This window comes from Ursus maritimus, unplaced genomic scaffold (assembly GCF_017311325.1).
Source record: "Ursus maritimus isolate PB19 unplaced genomic scaffold, ASM1731132v1 scaffold_4, whole genome shotgun sequence".
Classification (NCBI taxonomy): domain Eukaryota; kingdom Metazoa; phylum Chordata; class Mammalia; order Carnivora; family Ursidae; genus Ursus; species Ursus maritimus.
Window position 1 is genome coordinate 89,453,704 of NW_024426552.1, and position 22,900 is coordinate 89,476,603.

Here is a 22,900-nt window from a genome sequence, read left to right on the forward strand (position 1 = left end):
CTGACACCCAAACCCGCTATTTGCAGTAGCCCCAAGACCTTGCCCCCATCTCCATCACACCCCACCGGAGCCATCACAAAACAGCAACTCTTACTGGGAACGGGTCTGATATGCACCTGCAGCTACCAGGTGCGGGCTCCAGCTGTCTCCCTTTCTGCGGTTCTCATCGAAGACCACACAAGCCACTTTACAGAAAGTCTGAAGCCACCCCCGTGCCACAGCTTAATCACCTTTGAGAAGGCCTTTCCTCCTGCCTAAAATACCAGCTGATGGTACTTTCAGGTATTTTTTTTAAAGATTTTATATATTGATTTTATTTTAGAGAGAGAGTGCACAAGTGGGGGGAGGGGCAGAGGGAGAGGGAGACAGAATCTCAATCAGACTCTGCACTGAGCACAGAGCCCAACATGGGGCTCGATCCCAGGACCCTGAGATCACAACCTGAGCCAAAACCAAGAGTCAGACACAACCAACTAAGCCACCCAGGTGCCCCACTTCAGGTTATTTTCAGCTATCATTTCCATTTAAATACTACTCCCCTCATTCATCCACCCACCTACATACCCAAGATTCATTGGTAGGCTAACTGCACTTCTCAGTTTGCCAGCCTGGTGCTGGTTTATGCCTTTTATCCTGGCAGAGGTATTAATGGCATCCTCTTTACTACCAAAAGCAATCCAGTGTGGGGAATAAGTTATGCGGTCACCCTGTGCTGATACACGCTGCAGGCCAGCCCTGCGGTCACCCTGTGTGCTGATATGTGCTGCGGGCAGCCCTGCGGTACCCCTGTGCTGATATACGCTGCAGGCCAGCCCTGCGGTCACCCTGTGTGCTGATATATGCTGCGGGCCAGCCCTGCGGTCACCCTGTGTGCTGATATGTGCTGTGGGCAGCCCTGCGGTCACCCTGTGTGCTGATACACGCTGCAGGCCAGCCCTGCAGTCACCCTGTGTGCTGATACATGCTGCGGGCCAGCCCTGCAGTCACCCTGTGCTGATGCGTGCTGCAGGCCAGCCCTGCGGTCACCCTGTGTGCTGATACACGCTACAGGCCAGCCCTGCAGTCACTCTGTGTGCTGATGCACGCTGCAGGTCAGCCCTGAGGTCACCCTGTGCTGATACATGCTGCAGGCTAGCCCTGAGGTCACCCTGTGTGCTGATGGGTGTGCGGACCAGCCCTGCAGTCACCCTGTGCTGATACATGCTGCGGGCCAGCCCTGCAGTCACCCTGTGTGCTGATACGTGCTGCGGGCCAGCCCTGAGGTCACCCTGTGCTGATATGTGCTGCGGACCAGCCCTGCGGTCACCCTGTGCTGATGCGTGCTGCAGGCCAGCCCTGCGGTCACCCTGTGTGCTGATACATGCTGCAGGCCAGCCCTGCGGTCACCCTGTGTGCTGATACATGCTGCGGGCCAGCCCTGCAGTCACCCTGTGTGCTGATACATGCTGCAGGCCAGCCCTGCGGTCACCCTGTGTGCTGATACACGCTGCGGGCCAGCCCTGCTGTCACCCTGTGTGCTGATACATGCTGCAGGCCAGCCCTGCGGTCACCCTGTGCTGATGCGTGCTGCGGACCAGCCCTGCAGTCACCCTGTGTGCTGATACACGCTGCGGGCCAGCCCTGCGGTCACCCTGTGCTGATGCGTGCTGCGGGCCAGCCCTGCGGTCACCCTGTGCTGATACACGCTGCGGGCCAGCCCTGCGGTCACCCTGTGCTGATACACGCTGCGGGCCAGCGCTGTGATGGATCCTAAGGATGCAATGATGCATTAAGTAAGCTTCCTCCCATAGGAGCTCACAAACTCAGAACCTTATCTCTACATTGTACAAGGACCTCTGAGCAGGTATTAGCTTTGATGGTTCACTCCAACCTTTCTTTCCCTTCTTGGTGCCCTCAGCCCTAGTTAATCGGTGTGGCAGTGGCCTTCTCTCACCCCCTTGGCTGCCAAGCCGTTTTCCTTCAGGGTCCCACAAGAACCCCTGTGCCCCTTCAGAGCCCCTTGATACATGTTACCTTTCAGTGGCTCATGGGGACATTTCTGTGTAGATTTTCCAGGTCCTGTAGACCTGTGTGCCCCTCTCTTACCCATATGGATGTCCGTAGGTGCTCCATGAACATCCCCTACGAGCCCTTTCATGTGCCTCTTCAGTGTCTGATGGACGAGCGCTTTCCCTCTGTCTCCTGTGGCTGTTACTTCGTACCCGTCCATTTTAGGGTTGCACGTGGACCTCTGTACCCCTTCGATAATGCAGGCTCCGCCTGTAGTCCTCCACGGGAAGGCTGCAGGCCCGGAACTTACAGAGTAGCAAGGAGCCCTTGCCTGCAAATGCGCACGGAGCAAATCTCCTGAATGGTTGAAAAAGCTCCTCTTACTTAAAGAGACTCTACCTCAGAGCCACTCGGTAAATTTGTGTAAAAAGCAGATTCCTAGGCTTCATTCTAGACCTACTGAATCTGAATGACTAGGACTGAATCCAGGAGTCTTAACTTTATGGTGCCATGGTCTGAATGTTTTCTCTCTCCCGAATTCGTATGTTGAAGCCTAAGGCTCAATGTGACGGTATTAGGAGGTGGGCCTCTGGGAAGTGATTAGGTCATGAAGGCGGAGCCCTCATGAATGGGAATAGTGCCCTTATAAAAGAGGTTCAAGAGAGCTCTCCCCAAGGGGGAGCAATGCAGAGAGCCCCCTGTTAGGGCAATGGGTCACTGGGGTGGGGCCACCCCTACAGACCCAAACAGGCAGAGCCACCAACGCTGCAGCAGGAGCTGCAGGCACACGACACAGCACGGAGCCTCTGCAGGGATAGCACCACCCAGTGCCGAGCGGACAGGGCCACCCAGAGCCTTGGAGACCCAACCTCTAACCCCCAACACATCCAGCAGATACAGGATTTAATTAATGTTTGAAAAGGATGGTTTGGATGTGCCGCTCTGGTTGAGAACCAGTGGTTTGGCCCTCCTTTCTTTTATTCTGTCTCCTTTCTGTGAAATATACTTTTTCTTCCTAACCAAATTCTGGTTTTGTTCACGTATCTGTATGTACCCTCCATGCTCCACGCAGTTCCTGGCCTCAGAGGAAGCAAACTCCACTCTTGGCTGCAGGAGCAATTTTTCATTGTTAATTAATGCTCGTTGTTCAAGAACAGCCTCAAGATCTTTAGGAAAAAATGGGGGACCCAATTCTAGCCAATGAACCATTAGGAGAACTTGCCAGATATGTCTGGAAAAATTCTTCCTCATTCTTAAGAGTAAGTCAGTATTGGACTTCTAACTTAATAGCAGTGTGGCTTGCATTGAAACTACTTTTCTGCTGGTAACTGTTATAAGTTTTGAACAAAATATAAGAAAACAATAACGATTGTTTCAAGGCACTGGAAAGCAATCAAAAGCAGGCAAGAACTGAAAGGGACACAGTCTTGAAAAAAGGGAAGCACACTGGGTAAGATATCACATTTCACCGGCACTTCCTTTGAGAGAATTTCCTCATCTGCACAATGAGCAGTGAACAGAGCTAAGGCAGAAAACCGCAATCTCACAGACTCAGAGGATAGTTTTTAGGGTATTAGATTCGAAATTGAAGAGAAAATTTCAGAAAGGAGGGGGCCGCAGAGAAGTGAGTCCCAAAATCTGAATACAACCCTCCCTCAAATGCTTGGCTGATGCCTGAACTATGGACGTATGTGCCAAGACTCCAGGAAGCGCAGCCAGAAAACAACTCTGGAAACCTGAAAGAGATGGGCAAGAATTTTAGCAATTACTTGGTATTACAAAACCTGAGTTTGGAGTTCAAATTGTGCTAAATTGAAAGGTTTAGTAAATACCTTGGTCTTTCCACTGAAATCCCAAGGGCCAGGTCTTGAGAGTAAGAACGAAAATCCAGGACTAACAGTTACGCCCTAGAATTAACAGAAAACATAAGGACCTGCTGTAAAAAGCCTAAAGCTAGCCTCTGTAGGATCAAGGTGTTCCATCTGTGATCTAACTCTCTGCTGGGAAACTCAACACACCCTAGAGGGAGATCAGAAGATTAAAGAACCCACAGTTTCTACAACGTATCATTGACAATGCCTGGTATATAATCAAAAATTACTAGAAGTGTGAAGAAACAGGAACATGTGATCATATTAAATTTTTTTTTTTTAAGTTGATGAAGAGCTCTGGATCACCTAGATGTTCAAGTTAGTAGACAAGATCTTTAAAACTATTAAAACTGTATTTTTAAAAATCAATAGAAAACATTGATACAATCAGTGAAGGTATAGGAAATTTCGAGAGAGACATGAAATTCTGAAAAAGAATCAGATGTAAATCCTAGAAGTTGAAGAAAAATGTTGAAATCAGGGGCACCTGGGTGGCTCGGTTGGTTAAGCATCTGCCTTCAGCTCAAGTCATGACCCCAGGGTCCTGGGATTGAGCCCCACATTGGGCTCTCTGCTCAGCAGGAACCTGCTTTTCCCTCTGCCTTTGCCTGTCGTTCTGCCTGCTTGTTCTCTCTCTCTCTCTCTGTCAAATAAATAAATAAATCTTTTAAAAATTGTTGAAATCAAACATTTATCAAATGGGAAATATAGAAAGATATGGCAGAAGAAACTTGATAAAGTTTGATGACAAAGTTGATGACAAGTCAATAAAAAAATTATGCAAACTGAACCACAGAGGGAAGGAAAATTGAAGAAGGAGGAGGGGAGAAAAGAACCTCAATGGTTGAGGGACAGTATCAAGTGATTTAAAGTCGTTATACTTAAAGTCCCAGAATAAGAAGAGACACAATGGAGGAGAAAATATATTTAAAGATTGGGGGCACTTGGGTGGCTCAGTCAGTTGAGTGTCTGACTCTTGGTTTTGGCTGAGGTCATGATCTCAGGGTCATGAGACTGAGTCCCATGTCAGGCCCTGTGCTCAGCTGGGAGTCTATTGGAGATTCTGTTTCTCCTTTTCCCTCTCCCTCTGCCCCTCCCCACCCCCCGAGAGGGTGTGCACACTTGCACTTGCTCGCTCTCTCTCTCCAAAATAAATAAATAAATAAAATCTTTAAAAAAATGAAGATAGATTGGTTGAAATTTTACTTTGCTTTAAAATAACATTCCAGAGATCTAAGAAACTAAAAAAAACTCCCAAAAGAATAGATGCAAAGAAAAACTATACCAAGGCACATCATAATAAAACTTCTGAAAATGGAAGAGAACATTTTTTGGGGAATGATGATAAGTATGACTGCCAACTTCTTACCAGAAATAATAGAGGTCTCAGAATAATGAAAAGATGCAGTTCAAGTGATGAAAGTAAAGACAATGTCCAATTTAGAATTCCATATACTGCAAAGCTATCCTTCAAAAGTGAACACAAAATTAAGAAACTTTTGGAAAAACTAAAGTCTAGAGAACTCGTCACCAGCAGAATCCCACTACAAGAATTGCTAAAGAGGGGCGCCTGGGTGGCTCAGTCGTTAAGCCTTTGGCTCAGGTCATGATCCCAGGGTCCTGCTCAGTGGGAAACCTGCTCCCTCCACTTGTGTGCTTGTGTTTGCTTCCCCTGCTTGTGTTCCCTCCCTCCCTGCTCAGCTGGAAGTCTGCTTCTCACTTTCCCCACTCCCCCTGCTTGTGTTCCCTCTCTTGCTGTCTCTCTCTCTCTGTCAAATAAATAAATAAAATCTTTAAAAGAAAAAAACGAATTACTAAAGGAAATTCTTCAGGCTGTAAGGAAAGGCACCTGATGGAATTCAGATCCATAGGAAATAATGTAGAGGGCCAGAAATAGTAAATATGTGGGTAAATGCAAGCAATATTCTCCCTTTTTTTTCTTAGATTTTTATAAAGACAGTAGGCTTATTAAAACCAAATAATAATAATGTATTATGGGGTATATAACAAGTAGAAGTAAAACATATGTCAACAATGGTACCAAAAAACAGGAAAAAGGAAAAATAGTATACTGCTACAAATTCTTATGTTATTTATGACATAATATAATTTTAATTCAGTAATTCATAAAGAATATATAACATTTAATAAGAGATTCAGAATACAAGAAAAATACTAACAGAAATCAAATGAAAAAAGAGGTAAAGCTGCAATTATAACTGAGATTTTAATGCACTTCTCGCAGCGATTAATTGAAGTAGTTATGGAAACCTTGAGCTACACCAATAGTTTTAGTTGTTTTAGCTGATATTATAGAACTCCTCACTGATTACTGACTTCTTCACAAAAGCACATGGAATTTCCAAGACAGATTATGTTGATTCATAAAACAAATCTTAATTCATTTCAAAGGATTAAAATCATATGAAGTACATTCTCTGCCCACAATAGAATGAAATTAGAAAGCCAGTAGCAATGACATGTTTAGAAAATTCCACAAATATTTAGAAAGTCACTGCATCCTCTAGATGGGGCTCAATGAAGAAATTGCAGAGAAAATCAGGGGACATTACCAAATTTGAAAAACCCATGATTCTCCCTCTTTGCAGGGAAAAACCCAGATCCTCCCTAGTGGGTGTCTTCCTTTGTTCTACACAGAACACTCACAACACTTCACTTCTGACACTTCTGGTCACCCAGTGTGGGGGGAACCATCCCAAGCAATTCTCCATGACATCGGCTGAACGCCCTGCAATTCAAGTCAATTCTAAGGCTATCTACCCGGGGATAGCATCAGATCCCATGGTTAAAGATTGCTCCCACCCCACTTTAGGTGCCAATCACAAGGGGCGCCTGGGTGGCGCAGTCGTTAAGCATCTGCCTTCGGCTCAGGGGGTGACCTCAGCGTTATGGGATCAAGCCCTGCATCAGGCTTCTCTGCTGGGAGCCTGCTTCTTCCTCTCCCACTCCCCCTGCTTGTGTTCTCTCTCTCTCTGGCTGTCTCTCTCTGTCAAAATAAATAAATAAAATCTTAAAAAAAAAAAAAGATGCCAATCACAAGTAGTAGGTTCCCAGGTTACCCACAACTTCTGTGGATTTAGCTACAAATCAGAGGTTCCTAAGACCCCCTCCTCAGTTTTGATTAATTTGCTAGAACAGCTCACGGAACTCTGGGAAACAATTACTTACATTTGCCAGTTTATTAAGGGATGTGATAAAGGATACAAGTGAACAGCTAGATGAAGATACACATAGGGTCAAGTCTGGGAGGGTCCCGAGCTTAGGAGTTCCTGTCCCCATGGAGCTGGAACACCAGTGTGAATGTGTTCAACGGCTTGGAGCGTCACTGAACCCTGTTTTATTGGGATCAAAATAGAACATAGACATCAAATATTAATTCCATGTCCAGCCCCCTCCCTTTTCTAGAGGATGGGGGGTGGGGTTGAAATTCCTAAGCTTCTGATCATGGTTTGGTCTTTTGGTGGCCAGCCCTGTTGCATGAGCCGTCCAGGAGCCTACCTCGAGTTACCGCAATAGAACAAAAAGTACTCCTAGTGCTTTTATCATTTAGAAAATTACAAGAGTTGGAGCATCTGGGTGGCTCAGTGGGTTAAGCGTCTGCCTTTGGCTCAGGTCATGATCCCAGGGTCCCGGGATCCAGCTGGGTGTGGTTGGGCTCCCTGCACAGCGGGGGGCCTGCTTCTCTCTCTCCCTCTGCCCCTCCCCCTGTTTGTGCACTCTCTCTCTCTCCTCCTCCCTCTCTCTCTCAAATAAATGAATAAAATCTTTGAAAAAAGAAAGAAAGAAAGAGAAAGAAAGAAAGAAAGAAAGAAAGGAAAAGAAAGAAGAAAGAAAGAAAGAAAGAAAGAAAGAAAGAAAGAAAGAAAGAAAGAAAGAAAGAAAAAAGAAAATTGTAAGAGTTTTAGGAGCTCTGTTCCAGGAACCAAGGGCAGAGACATACATGTCACATACATGTGCTAGAATCAAGCACAAGGGAAGCCTGCCCTGTCTAGACATACTGATATGTGAGCTGATCAGTTCCCTGATTGTTAGGAATGGCCATTTATCTTTCACTTTGGCTGGCCAGCATGCAACTTCTCCTATATGTTGAGTTCCCCACTTTATGGACAACCCACTTCTCACCACAGAAGCTAAAAATGTCAGACACTCACCTCATCCTTCCTTGAGGTTAAGGTGTAGTATGAGTAAGCCTCCACCAAACAGATGCATAAACCCACACTCCAATCGGAATCTAATGGTAATTCATGAAGTTTCATGAAGCAGAAGCAGAGGCTGAACATTTCTGTGCAGTTTCCAGAAACAGTAGTGTCACTGGTTCCGTAGAATCTGACGATTGTGTAGTCGGCACGTGTGGTGGCAGTGGTTACGCTGCTACCAGAATGTGTGAATAGATTTTGATGTTCCTGAATTTGAAAGCTCCAAGTCTAAGTTTCCAGGAACCTCCACCACAATTTTAACTACCCAAAATCCTTTTAATAAATTGCTTTTTCTTATCCAATTTGTCTGAATTTGCTTCAGTTTCTTGACACTGAAGACCCAATTGAAATTTTCTTGAAGCTCTCATAAGTAGTGTTCTTTGTTAATTACAGCGACAAGTACCCTAAATCATCCCAGTCCTGGGCTCTATCACTTATCTATTACCACATAATGCTCTGCAGCCATGATGCGGTGGATTAAAACAACAATTATTTAGTCTTGTCCACTTGTCTGTGGGTTGCCTGTAGGCTGAGTTTAGCTGACTTTGGCTCCAAATTGTGGACAGGGTCTAGCCCTGCACCATGCATCTCTCATTCTCCTTGGACCTCCCAGGGCTTGTCTTCTTATGGAAATGACAGTAATCAAGAGGACAAGACCCATTGTGCAATTATAATTCAAGCTCTCGCATGTTAGGTATACTAGTATTCCAATGGCCAAGTCCCACAGCTAAGCCCAACATCTGTGATGTAGGAAATATATCCTCTAGTGACATGAACTGCACAGCACGTGGCCAAAAGCATTTATAGAGCAAGGAATAAAGAATTGGAACAATAATGAAATCTCCTACATCAACCTACAGCCCATTCCTATCCCTGCCAAAACCAAAGTGTTAGGTGACACCTGGCGATGGTGTCGCAGTTTCTCTTTTATGGGTGTTGAAGACTTGTCAGAAAAGGTCCTGGACACACTGCCCTCAGAGGAAGAAATGAACCTCTATCATCTTTGTATGATCCGGTGATGATAGAATCATAAATGATGGGGTTACTGAAGATCTTAAAGACCCCTTAGTAAATCCCATTGCTTGATTGACAAGGAAAGTAAAACACCAGAATGTGAATGACTTGGTCATGGTGTACAGCTAGAAAATGGCGAAAGGATGACTGGAGCGCATGCTGAATGTGATGCGTGTAATGTTCTGGAAAAACATCGATGTGCTTTTCTCCGTTGCCTGAGCATGTTAATGCTCCCTACTTCTCTGGCCTGACCCAAGTGTGTGTGTGTGTGTGTGTGTGTGTGTGTGTGTGTGTGTGTACATGAGGTAATGGTGAAGAGGGCTGGGGGGGGGATAAGTGTGGGGGAGGGTGAAGATAAGGAGGGAGAGTATAATTGGTTTCAGACGGGTTGCAAAGAGAACAAAAGAATTTATATTCAGATTCTGACATTCAAAATAGATTATATAGCAAGACCATAGCTATGAGAGAGTACTTCCACTTTCCTTTATCTGTTCCAACCTCACTCCTTTCTGGCCCCTCACAATAGCATAAGAAAAATCAAGTAAAGGGGTGTCTGCCTGGCTAAGTCCATTAAGTGTCTGCCTTCAGCTCCGGTAGTGATCTCAGGGTCCTGGGATGGAGCCCTGCATCGGGCTCCCTGCTCAATGGGGGGCCTGCTTCTCCTTCTCCCTCTCCCTCTGCCTTTCCCCCTGCTTGTGCTCTCTCTCTCTCTCTCTCACTTGCTCTGTCAAATAGATAGATCGATGATAGAAAGAAGGGAAGGAAGGAAGAGGAAAGAAAGAAAGAAAGAAAGAAAGAAAGAAAGAAAGAAAGAAAGAAAGAAAGAAGAAAGAAAGAAAGAAAGAAAGAGATCAAGTATGAAAATTTCGAGTCACATAAATTCTCTTACAGTTTAGAGAACAGCCCTTCTGCCTATGGCAGGCTGGGAGGTCTATGGGACAATGGGGATATGTTAGGATGAATTAAAGAAAATCCAACCCCCCTTTAGTTTGAGGGGATTGTAGAAAGGAGAGCAAGAAAGAGAGCAAGTGGGGCAGAGGTGAGGATCAAAGAGGGGTGCCCGGACTCCAAGGGCAGAAGAAGGTCGTGCATTGCATCCCCTTGCTTTCCTTCACACAGCCTTATTCAAGCTCTGCTTGGGCTGGGGGATGGGGGGGGCGGGGGGGGCGGGGGGCGGGCAGGGGAGAACAGCTGCAGACTCAATTAACCTGAGCTGGGACCCAGAAGGCCAGGCTTTCAACAGGCTTCCTGGTGATTTTAATATGTATTGGGTTGAAAACCACTGAGGTTAAAGTGAGACGGGAATGAACGGGCAGATTCCCCCACTCTGCTTCTCAGTAGGAAGCGCTCATGCAAATAAAGAGGTTAATTATGGACAAAATAAAGAAGTTAATATTTCTCAGGACTTTTGGGGAGTGGGTTCATTTGTCGCACATAACACATGAATGACAATACTCTATAAATTGTAGAGACCTCTTCTCTGGAAATTTGCATTGTTGTAACCAAGTTGCAGCACCGAGTAGAAAAGTAATTCTCTGGTTAGCACTCCAGGAACCTGGGGAGTGAGAATAGATCCAGGTTTTAGCTAAAATGCCCCCAGTACAGCTGAATGGTCTTCCTCGAATCAAATTAAGTCATTTCTTTTCCTGAAGTCAAAGTGAGATGAACCAAACAAAAGTACTTTGTTAAGTAGTTGATCGCTAGTTGCAAATTCCGGAGGGCTTTGCTCCTGGAGTTGGAGGTGGCGGGTGGAAGGGTCGTGGTTAAGGCCAAGGCCCTGAAGTCAGAATGAGTGAGGTTAGAATCCTGGATCTGCCCCTACTAACTGTGTAACTTTGGAAAATTTGCATAACTCCTCGCAGCTTGTGTTCTCATGAGCAAAATGGGCACGATTACACGGTCTCCGCCATAGGTTGGTGTGAGGGAAGACAATCCGAAGTACATGCTCATGCTTCTGCGGGGCTATTATGAGTCCCTTTATCTAAGAATTCTGTTGAAATTTTTTTTAAGATTTTATTTATTTATTTGAGAGAGAGAGTGAGAGAGAGTGCACAAGTGGGGGAGAGGGAGAAGCAGGCTGCCGCCTAGCAGAGGGCCCGATGCAGACTCGATCCCAGCACCCTGGGATCATGACCTCAGCCAAAGGCAGACGCTTCACCAACTGAGCCACCCAGGTGCCCCTCTGTGGAAATTCTTAAGAGAGACCTAGGTCCTCTGGTAGACGTACTGACTAGGAAAGCCCAGAGGTAGACTTGAAACAGTCACACGGGATGTCCGTGTGCACACAGAAGGGTTATTCGAGAGCAGTCGTTCTCAGATTTTAGCATGTGTCAGCATCACTGGAGGGACTTGCTGGGCCTAGCCCCAGCCAATTCCGGGGGCCCGGGGGGGGGAGGGCCTGAGGATGGGCACTTCTAACAAGCTCCCAGGGATTGCTGATCCTGATGGTGACCACGCTTCGAGAACTGCCCCAGGTTGGTGGCCAGCCAGCTAGGCGGTCAACACAAATCTGGCCCACGTCTTGTTTCGGTGAACTCAGTTTTATTAGAGTACAGCCACACTGTGTGTAGTGTCTACGGCTGCTTTCGCACTACAGTGGCAAAGTCGAGTCATTGTAACTGAGATCTCGAAGATTATCTACTATCTAGTCTTTTCCAGAAAATATTTACCGACCCTTGTTCCAGAGTAAAAGAGGTCAGGTACTTCGGGCTGACATCTTCGCCTTGGAACACAACCCTCATTAGGTTATATTATGCGGGGCTTGAGAAAGGGTGGGGCTCAATCAGGAACGTGTATTTCCAGTACTGAAGTGTTGTGTTTCTTCCAATCTTGCTCTTGCTCTAAGAAACTTACACATTCTTAGAGTGAGTAGTTAACGAGCTGGCACTGAGAATAAAAAATTCTATTGGAGGTAAATACTGATGATACTATCTACTTGATTTTGCTAGTCTTCATTGTCACGGCAAACACATTAGCTTAACCAAACTGTATGATGCCAATAATTTACTTCAAAGGGCTCCATCACAAAATCGGGAGTCTCAATGCTTGCACATAAGAGTCACCTGAGGAAACTTTAAAAACATACCGATGTCTGGGTCCTACCTCCAGAACTTCTGATTTAAAAGTTATGGGGTGGGACTCAGTCTTTGATGTTCTTAAAAGCTTCCAGATGATTCCAATATGCAGCCAGCATTGAGAACCACGAACACAGTGTGATTTTTTAAATGTACTAGTTAAGGGGTGCCTGGGTGGCTCAGTAGCTTGAGCGTCAGACTCATGATTTCAGCTCAGGTCGTGATCTCACAGGTGGAGGGATGGAGCCCTGCACCCCCACCCCTCACCGAGCTCTGTGCTAGGCAGGGAGTCTGCTCGGGAGTCTCTGCCTCTGCCCCTCCCCTCACTTGCACACACGCCCTCTCTCTGTCTCTCTCCCTAAAATGAATAAACACATCTTTAAGAAAAAAAAATAAATAAAACGTACAGTCTAAATTATCCCCTAGGTCCCAAACTCTATGAATTGACAGCCGCAGGTGGTCTCTGTCATTCTCATTACAGAGCTGGCCCTCCAAGCTACCATACTTCCTATTGTTCATGCCACACCCACACCGTAAGCTCTGTTATTGGCATAATGAAAGTCAGAAACTGGTTTTCATTAAAGTAGTTACTTGTTAATAATGAATATCAGACATGGTGTCTGTTGAAATAATTGATATTTAAGGTTTCCTAACCTGTTCTATGTCCAGCTGTGAATTAAGAGGATTCTGATTACCTGGTATTAACTAAGAGAAGAGTTAATAAAATACAGTCACTCCTGGGGCGCCTGGGTGGCACAGTGGTTAAGCATCTGCCTTCAGCTCAGGGCGTGATCCCGGCGTTATGGGATCGAGCCCCACATCAGGCTCCTCCGCTATGAGCCTGTTTCTTCCTCTCCCACTCCCCCTGCTTGTGTTCCCTCTCTTGCTGGCTGTCTCTCTCTCTGTCGAATTAAAAAAAAAAAAAATACAGTCACTCCTGCCTTCAATGAACTTTTTGTGTGACGTGATAGTCTCATCATCTAAAAATTTTTTAAAGGTCAGTTGTTCTCTGGGTGCACATTGGAATCATCTGGGGAGATTAAAAACCCTCTCATGCCCAGGGTACACCCCAGACTACTTACCTCAGAATCTCTGGGATGGGACCCAGGAATCAGTATTTTCTAAATCTCCTCAGGTGATTTCAATGGGCAGAAAAGACTGAGAACTGCTCATCTCAAGACAACAAACAACTGGGACGTCAGAAAGTTGCAAGGCAACTGGTCGTTTCAGTTTGTTAATAATCGCTTAGTGATAGCTCCATGTGTGGGAGAAATTAGTCTGAGCCTTACTTTCCTCATAACGTGATGTGAGGTTTCTAGGAGAGTAGCTAACACGCACGCAACCCATGTTGCTGGAAACCATCAACGAAATGAAAAGGCAACATATGGAATGAGAGAAAACATTTGCACATCATATACCTGATAAGGGGTTACTCTCCAAAATATATAAAGAACTCATAGAACTCAATAGAAAAAAAACCAGTCTGATCAAAAACTGGGCAGAGGCTCTGGATGGACATTTTTCAAAAGAAGACAAATAGATGACCAACAGGTACACGAAATCACTCGTCATCAGGGAAATGCAAGTGAGAAGTTCAGTGAGATGTCACCTCCCACCTCTCCGAATGGCTAGTATCAAAAAGACAAGAGACAACGAGTGTCGGCCACGCTGAGAAGAGGGAACATCTGTGCGCTGCTGGTGGGAATGTAAACTGGTGCAGCCACTGTGTGTGGAGGGTCCTCAAAAAATTAAAAATAGAACTACTCTATGATCCATCAATCTCACTTCTAGGCATTTATCCAAGGAAACAAAATCACTATCCTGAAAGAAACACACCCCATGTTCACTGCAGCCTTATTTACATTAGCCAAGAGACTGAAAAACCCAAGTGTCCATCAATGGATAAATGGATAAAGAAAGGTGGTATATATACACAATGGAATATTATTCACCGTTAAAAAAGAAAGGAAACCTGCCATTTGTGACAACACAGATGGACCTGGAAGGTATTATGCTAAGCAAAATAAGTCAGACAGAGAAAGATAAATACTATAGGGTCTCACTCATATGTGCAATCTAAAAAACAAAGCAAAACAAACAACCAAAGAACAAGAAAAACCTGAACTCATAGACGCGGGTTACAGATTGGTGGTTGTGGTTGCCAGAGGGAGGGGTGGGTAAAATGGGTGAAGGTGGTCAAAAGATACAAACTTTCAGTTAGAAGATAAATAAATCCTGGGGATGTAATGTACAGCATGGTGACTATAGTTAGTAATACTGTGTTATATCTTTGAAAGTTGCTAAGAGTCACTCATAAATGTTCTCATCATACAAAAAAAATTTGTACCTATGTGTGGTGATGAACTGTAACTAGACTTCTTGTGGTGATTATTTTACAATATACACAACTAATAGGGGCACCTGGGTGGCTCAGCCGTTAAGCGTCTGCCTTCAGCTCAGGGCATGATCCTAGGATCCTGGGATCGAGCCCCACATCGGGCTCCTCCTTTGGCAGCCTGCTTCTTCTTCTCCCATTCCCCCTGCTTGTGTTCCCTCTTTCACTGGCTCTCTCTCTCTCTGTCAAATAAATAAATAAAATCTTTAAAAAAAACAATATATACAAATAATAATATCAATATATGCAAATATATCAAATTATGTTGTACACCTGAAACTAACACAAAGTTACATGTCAGTTATATCTCAATTAAAAAAAAAAGTCTGATATTGTAGATGAAGAAACAGGTGCATAGAAAAGGTTACACAGTACCGAGAGAGGAGATGGAAACCTAGTCTGTCTCAAGGGACCACAGGCTTTTACCCACTAGTGTCTGCCACATCCATGTGGTCTCTCAAGAATTTCTGAGATTCCTGCCCACACCCCTGCCCCACCTCCTTATTTTCTGAATGTACTGGGAGAGCCCCTAGGAACAAATCTGTTTCAACAATCTTCATTTTATAAGAGGAGAAGCACATCCAGAGAAGTAACGTGCCTTCCTAAAATCACCTGGAGAGTCAATATTAGAGACAGCCACAGGATTCAATGAAGTGTCTCAAAACTGAGTCAGGCAAAGGAGGATGAAAACAATTTTTATTTATGTACTTATGTATTTATTTATTTATTTTTAATTAAAAATATTTTTTTGCATTTTATTTATTTATTTGAGAGATAGGGCACAAGCAGGGGGAGCAACAGAGGGAGAGGGAGAAACAGACTCCCAGTTGAGCAAGGAGCCCTATGTGGGACTTGATTCCAGGCCCCTGCGATCATAACCTGAGCCGAAAGCAGACGCTTGACCGACTGAGACACCTAGGTGCCCCTGAAGAAAGTTTTTAAAGCAAAGTAACCATTCTATAACTTGATCTTGGTGGTGGTTACACCTTGTATACAATTACCAAAGCACACCGTACCTTGGAAATTGATGAATTTTAATGTATGTAAATAATAAGCTAGATAAAGGTGGAAAAGCAAATGTATACACATAATTGGGGTTGGGGTGCCAGAGACCATGACGAATGCCTTGCATTTCTTACCTCATTAATTCTTGGGCAAGAATATAGCCTGTCTAAACCACTCAGGTTTTTTGGTCTTTCTGGGTGACATTTTCTGGAATTCCATATCTCACTGTCAATAAAATCTCACTTAGCACTAAATGGGACTGAATTTTTAAGTAGGTGAGCAGGCCCTGCTCCATGCTCTTGTCCACCGCACTCCCCATGTCTGTAACTAGAAAGGTTACAGGCTATACGTGCCAAGCAGCTCCAGGAAGCCAGGCATGAGCAATTCATTTCATCCACCACAGCACTTTGGGGTAGGTGCTACTATCGCCCCCACTTCATGGATGCTGAAGCCTAAGGACGAAGCCCTTAAAAACCCAGGTAGGGTTTCACATCAGGAAGCAGCAGGGCCAACATCTGCCTCCAGGCAGTCTGAGCCCTCGAGGTTTGCTAACCCCCACACCGCACGGCCTCCCGACCAAAGACACGAGCCGGCTGCTGAAGAGCTGCGTGGGGCGACGGCGTGACCTTGGAGAGATGGCAGAGGAAGCTTCTCCCGAAGCAGCCTGCATCCCAGACTAGAGTGGCCCCAGCGGATGGTCAGGTCTGTGGTCGTGCTCCCGGGGACAGGCTGCTGGGATGAGATGCGGCCTGGAGCCCAGGAGTTCGCAGTCACTGGGCAAAGACGCAGCCACAGGACCCGAAAAGCCCTGAGCACCGGGGAAGCCACTATATGACTTAACACACAGCCCTTCCAGTTTTGAAAAAAAAATGTAATGTCTGTTTCCCTCCTAGGTCCTGACATTGCTATAGAATGGAGAGAGCTTCCTGGAATCCTCCTCTTTCTAGCCTGTCGTTTTCAGTTTCGTTTTGATTCTGTTTTTAAATCAACGAAACCTAAGAAGAGCTCCACCCCTGATTCGACAGCAAGAGCCTGCTGCCCGGCTGCCTGTGCAGCAGTGAGACGTGGACGGGACCGTGGCGAGATGCAGGCCCTGGGGGGCCCCAGCCCTGGGCAGACGTGCGTGCTGATCCTCATCTTCACGGTGCTCCTGCAGTCCCTCTGTGTGGCCGTGACCTACATGTACTTCACCAGGGAGCTGAAGCAGGTCAGTACCATGCACACGGTCCCCGACAGAGCCTCTCGGCCCCCCAGCCCCGGCTTAACTGCCTGTGTTTCCTCTTCTGTGAAGACTTTACAGGAGAAAAAGAAAGTTCCTTCTCTCTGCCTATGGACCTTAACTGCTAACGCATAGGATTACTGAGGACCTTGCAAAAGTGTCAGTGGAAAGGATTCTGTGAACAGAGCACAGTTACAGAACTGGCTCTGCCAGCGACTAGCAGCTGCAGGAACGAAACTACAGTGGGTTTTTTTCTCTTCAACAGTATGTGCATTTTATAATACTAGGAATTGAACTAAAATCAGCACCAAGTCTTGGAAGGTCATCAGGTTTATCCTTTTCCTCCAAGAATCGGGGTGGGGGGTAAGTCCGATCTTTGAAGCATGCTTTTGCTTGAGATCTGTGGCATTTCTGTGTTGACAGTAGTGAGGATAGAAAGGACTGGCATTCGTCTATTCCTCAGCTGCAGACGTGTCATGCATAAAGTCCGTAATAAAGTCTGTTACCATATGGACTCCGCATTTTATGTTCATGATAAAATAATTGAAAATAAAACGATTGTTCTATGTCTGTGGTGGTCCAAGTATGAATGCAGGTGCATTTGACAGAGGGGGAAAAATGTAGTGCCATTTTAGTTCCTGCATTTCTCAACGATATAAAACTTTTAGAACTATGAATGCAAGACAGCTGAACATAAACCAAGTCAGCTTTGGGCTTCTAATGTATGGTTTGACTAATCGTGTATTATGTAGGAGAGAACTGTGAGCTGAAAGGAACTTTAGACACCCCCCACTTTATACATGAGGAGACTGGAGACCCCCAGACAAAATGACCTATCTAAGCTCAGACAGGACTTCGGAAGCAGAGCTGAACTCGGGTCTTTGGGCACCTGCATAACGCTCCTTCCTCCACAGCAGGGTGTCCGCAGGGTAACATATTTGCACTCTCTGATGCACACTGCATCTTGCTACCTTATGCTAAAGCAGCACTGCCTCTGCCAGCTGGCTGGGAAATGCCAGTAGAAGAGTCTAGGGAAAATACAAATCATCCAAATGCCGTAGACGGAGCATCTGTTAAGAAAATGAACTTTGTATACTGTGTGGAGTAAACGTTGGTTATCTCAAAGAGTTGCAAATTTTTCCTTTGGATTTGGATGAAGTAGCCTCTTATTTGATTTGCAAGTAATCATGAAAATGATGGGCTACCCTCGGATGACCCAGGAAGTCAGCTTTGCTCTAGGGCACATTCAGAAGAGCCTGGATATTTGTAACTAAAACATCAATGTAACTATAAACATGCCTCTGGTTCTAAGTCCACCTGAGGGGCTCGAATAGTGCTGTGTTTGTGAGTTTGGAAGTAGCATGTCCTAACCTTTGTTAACTTGGCAGGATTAAGCAGAATGAGTCTCTGTATTACGCAAGTCATTGCCTCAGTTTGCTGACATTACAAGTTGGCCTAATTTTAAGGCTGACTTAACTAGTTCTTGACCGGACAGACTCATGCACTTCTCTGTGTATACGATCGAGTGTTTTTTCGAATTCAAGTATAAAAATGGAAATTTTGAATAAAGCTTAACATCTCTCCACATGCATACATTTTTCTTCACTGCATAGTTACATAGGTATACATATATGTATAGACATGTGGAAGAATTCATTAAGAGTGCCAGAAAGGGAGGGGAATTAACAGATATTGAGCCCATACTGTGTTCCAGAAACTTGGCAAAATATTGCTCTATTTGATCCTCATAACAATCTTGTAAATAGAATTACCCCATTTTACAGATAAATAAGGCTCAGGGAGTTAGGTGATTTGCCCAAGATTATAAAGCAGGTTAAAGGGAAAGCCCAATGTTGAGCCCTGGCATTAAATGGGCGCTCAGTAAACTGTAACCATTGTAATTAGTACTGAGAAGTCTGTTGAAGTCATCACCCACTTCATCAGGAATGCTTGCAAGGAAAAATGAATCTGAGTCTCTTTGGTTTTTTTGTGTAGAATTTGGAAAAGCATCTTTAACATAAGAATTAATTTCCTAAAGCAGATCGCAGATTCCACTTTGGCTGATGAAAGTTTCCAGAAGATAAACTGAGCAAGGATTATGGGGAGTGTGGCCTAAGGAGGGCTGAGTAACATCTGATGGGCCTGCACAGAGAAGCACAAAGAAGCCTGTAGACTAGCAAGCCCAGACACTAAACATGGCCTTAGCCTCTAAAGTTTATGTCTCTCTGAGAACATTTTATGGCAAGGGGACTGCCTATCACTGCGGCACCGCAGATGGGAAGGACAAAGGAGAAGGGGACCCTTAGCCACCAATCCCCATAAATGGTTCTTTATGCTACTTGTGGCTTGCAGAAAATGATCCTCAGAAACTCATGTCAGGGCAGCAGAGACAGTCAGTGCCACCAGCTCGAAGTCTCCGAGCCAGCTGGCAAAGGAGTCAAGCCGGCAGACCACAAGCCCTGCCGACAGGTTGGCCCTGGCCTAGACAACCACCATGTTTCTGATGGCACGAACAGCAGTCACGGTGGAAATCCACCTGTCAGGGCCTGGAGCAGAAGAGCAGGCCCTCGGTGCAAAAACTCTTTGAGTGGCGTACACACGAAAATAGCACACATGCCCCCCCACCCCCAACCCCCAGATGTGGTTAATGAGAGAATAGCTCTAGTCTGAAGTATGCTTCAAGAAATTTATGCTTTGAAGTGGGAAGGATGTGGAGAAACAGGACAGAGAGGGACCCATCACATTAATCATCATGAATCATGCTTAAAACTACAACGGCTCCCCCTCGCTCATGCATCTAGTCCCCAGCACTGGCCAAAGTCTGTAGAAAAAACCACCAAGTATGATAATGCAAGAAACATGTGGGGGTGGGGAGGAGGGTGGGGCTTTCCCTCTGCGTTCCTGTTGTTCGGAAATCAGCATTTATGCATAAAATGTCTAGAAGGTGAAATACCAAAATGTCGATCATTGTGACCTCCAAATGGCATGATTATGGATATCTTTTTTCCTTTTTATTTTTCTATATTTTATAAATTTTCTACAGTGAATGCCATAAAAAATATCTATGCTATCTACATATGATTTTTATGTAGACTTAAAGAATGTGACATTTTTATACAGTCTTAAGAGAAAACAACCATACACACAATTGCCCACATACAACCCTGCAAACAAGGGAGGTCATCTAGAGGTTAAGAAGTACAGTTAGGGTGATTTTAGTGGGGGGTTTTTGTTTGTTTATTTTTCATTTAGAAAAGCGTTCTTTACTTTTCTGTATTTTGCAGGTTGCCTGTATACCATCAATGTTTCTAGGCTTCATTAAATTTGGGGTAACAATGGAGTCACATTAACTGTCAGCCTCCCTCCCATGTAGACCTAGGATCTTATTCAATTTTCAGGGTTCTCCCTCCCACCTCCTAGAGGTGTTTCTGGAAAATCCCCAGAGGGCATCCCGAGCCACTAGCCTCAGCTGGTTCTGGCCTGGGCTGGGCCCTGCTGCATTTCCACCCTCTCAGCCTCCTCTTCAGTTCCCAGAAAGCTGCCGGCCACCATTACTGCGTGGTCCCCAGGCAGCTCTCGTCAGCGCTGCTTCTCCTGCCCCTGGCCCTAGCTTCTCCTGTTCTTCATCCTTTCATGCTGAGGCAGCTTCCAACTGCTGTGAAGTAAGAAAATAAGTCACCCTCCTCTCTATGTCACGCACACCTTTTCATCTCAACAAGTTATAGAAGTTTGTGAGCCTGTTTATTCAGTTTCATCAAACCATTGTCTGGCCCAGAACACGCAAACTGTTGTGCTGGGACAGCATCCAATGTAGCTAACTTGCTCTTCCTGGAACCTCTCTCTGGCCTTGTACTGAATCCAGCTCCTCCTCTCTGGCCCTCCCCATCCCCTGGATGTGTTCTCATATTTGCTGGATATGGTCTCGTATTTCTAAAGCATACCTAATTGAATTCCTTCCTAGGAAATGCTTTTTAGCTCCCATATATATTGGAGATGCATATAGACGTCTGCAGGAGAAGAGCATGGGGAGGGGAAGGGGCAAAGCAATGTTGTCTAACTCCGCTGCTGGTCATATCTCCATTCAGGTGGCCCCAGCTATCACCGCCATTACATCTACTAGGTTGAATGTTTTACTCTTGTAATTAAAAACAGGAAGAATGAAAGTAAACATTTATTTAAAAGTAAATGAATGTTCTATGCCAGAGTACGTGGAAAGGAATTCATCAACTCGGGTTTGTCCTTTTGCACTTGACGGAGCTTGATCAAATGTCCGAGGGGTACATGGCTGGGCACAGAACAATGTGACTCTGCCTGGGACCTCTCATAAACAACTTATTTTGATTTGGAATGAGATTGTCTTTTTATAGGAAGGAGCATCATTAAGTTTGATCTTTCCTTCAAGTTTTGGAGTCCCTTAAGTTCAAACAAGAGATAAAAATGGCCATTTCCCCATTTATTTCTCCAGAGGAAGGCAATTCAGATTTGAACAGGGAAATAACATCTCTTCAATCCCAGTTCTTAAAAATAAAAACAGGAAAAAAGAAAAAACCTAATGTCCGCCCTTGAATGGACTTCCCATTTTCCTTTATAAAATTAACCAGTTATCAGCCTGGAATGTGCTGGATGGTTTGGGACGTATGCAGGCATGCATTTGTGCTTGCTCGTGAGTGCGTGTGCATGTGTGTGTGTGTGTGTATATATACATGTGTGTATGTGTGTTTAATATCAAGCTAGGACTCTGTTGACAATTACCTGGCCATTGTAAATGTTTGCTCTCAATCAGAAGGAGGGGGCAAACCTTCCAATTGTGTTTCACGTGTCAGCAGGTAAATCCCTAACTAGTGTGGACATTTAGTAAAACAACGTTAAGATTTCCAGTGGCAGCATTCTAGATTCTGTTCTAGATTCTGCCATCCAGAGGAGTAGAAATCACACAGTAACTAGAATTTACTTAATACCAAAAGCTCAGATCGAGAAACAGAACATTACCTCACCCCAAAGGCCCCAAAGGATTTGTTTATTTTTTATTTAGGATCCTGGAATTTAAATGGACTCTATTGCCTACCTTTTTTATTTTTTTTTCAGAGAGAGAGAGAGAGAAAGAGAGAGCTTAAGCGGGGAGGGGCAGAGGGAGAGGGAGAGAGACTCTTAAGCAGGCTCCATGCTGAGCCCAGAGCCCAATGCAGGGCTTGATCTCACAACCCTGAGATCACGAAATCTGAGCTGAAATCAAGAGTTGGAGGCTTAACAGACTGAGCCACCCTGGCACCCCTCTATTGCCCACTTCGTACCTAGGTGGTTTCCCACCTTTAGAATGGGTTCCTCACCATCCCAGAGCTGGAAAGGACCTCAAAGATCACCACAATGAACCAGCTCAAAAATCAAATGACAAACAGACGCAGAAGAGAAGAAGCAATTTGCTGAAGGACACACCGGGGCAGTGAAGGGCATTGTGACCCAGGATGTCTGGCCCACACCTATAACGTTTCCACCATATCCAGCTGCTTACTTGTATTCACAAGACAAAGCACAACATGCTTACTTTTATTTCAAGCCATGAGCTTATCTAAGGTGCCAAGACATCTTTGAATCTGTCGTCCATCAATTCTTGCTTTAACTTGTAAATAAACACAAATAAAAAACACTTGTGCATAATATTGTGTTATATCCCATCTTAACCCAGATGCAGGACAAGTACTCCCAAAGCGGCATCGCTTGTTTCTTAAAGGAAGATGATATCCCTTGGGACCCGAATGATGAAGAGAGTATGAACAATCCTTGCTGGCAGGTGAAGTGGCAACTCCGTCAGTTTGTTAGAAAGGTAGGTGGACCACCGGCTCACCCCGCCAGCAGGCATGGCAGGTCGCAGAAGAGGGAACGCTTAAGATCATCAAGTGTGGATGCCTCATTTTGCAAAGGAGGAAACTAAGGCCCAGAGTGTTTAAGTGATTTTCCCCAAATGCATAGAATTAGGAGAAAGTGGAACAGCACCAAACAGCGGGTCCTGGCTGACTCCTGGTGTAGAGTCACTCCTCTACTCCAGAGAGCCTCCCCATCTGGTCTAACCCTTTTATCTCCCATTGTGGAAATTGAGGCACAGACAGGGTAATGTGTTC

At 45.1% G+C, this 22,900-nt stretch overlaps 1 protein-coding gene across 3 annotated transcripts in view; it reads left to right on the top strand.

Moving 5' to 3' along the window:
• The first annotated feature begins 254 nt into the window (after positions 1-254).
• The window catches only part of TNFSF10 (TNF superfamily member 10), a 32,908-nt gene continuing 10,262 nt past the window's right edge, over positions 255-22,900 (top strand). The window contains exons 1-3 of one of the 3 annotated variants that reach the window (XM_040621594.1): positions 255-282; positions 16,459-16,772; positions 22,468-22,605. In XM_040621594.1, coding sequence (XP_040477528.1) covers positions 270-282; positions 16,459-16,772; positions 22,468-22,605 — 465 coding nt within the window. In that variant the 5' untranslated portion in view covers positions 255-269. Of the gene's footprint in view, positions 283-15,919; positions 16,045-16,071; positions 16,268-16,458; positions 16,773-22,467; positions 22,606-22,900 lie in introns of those variants that run through there. The other 2 variants (XM_008705328.2, XM_040621595.1) reach the window with 2 other exon arrangements.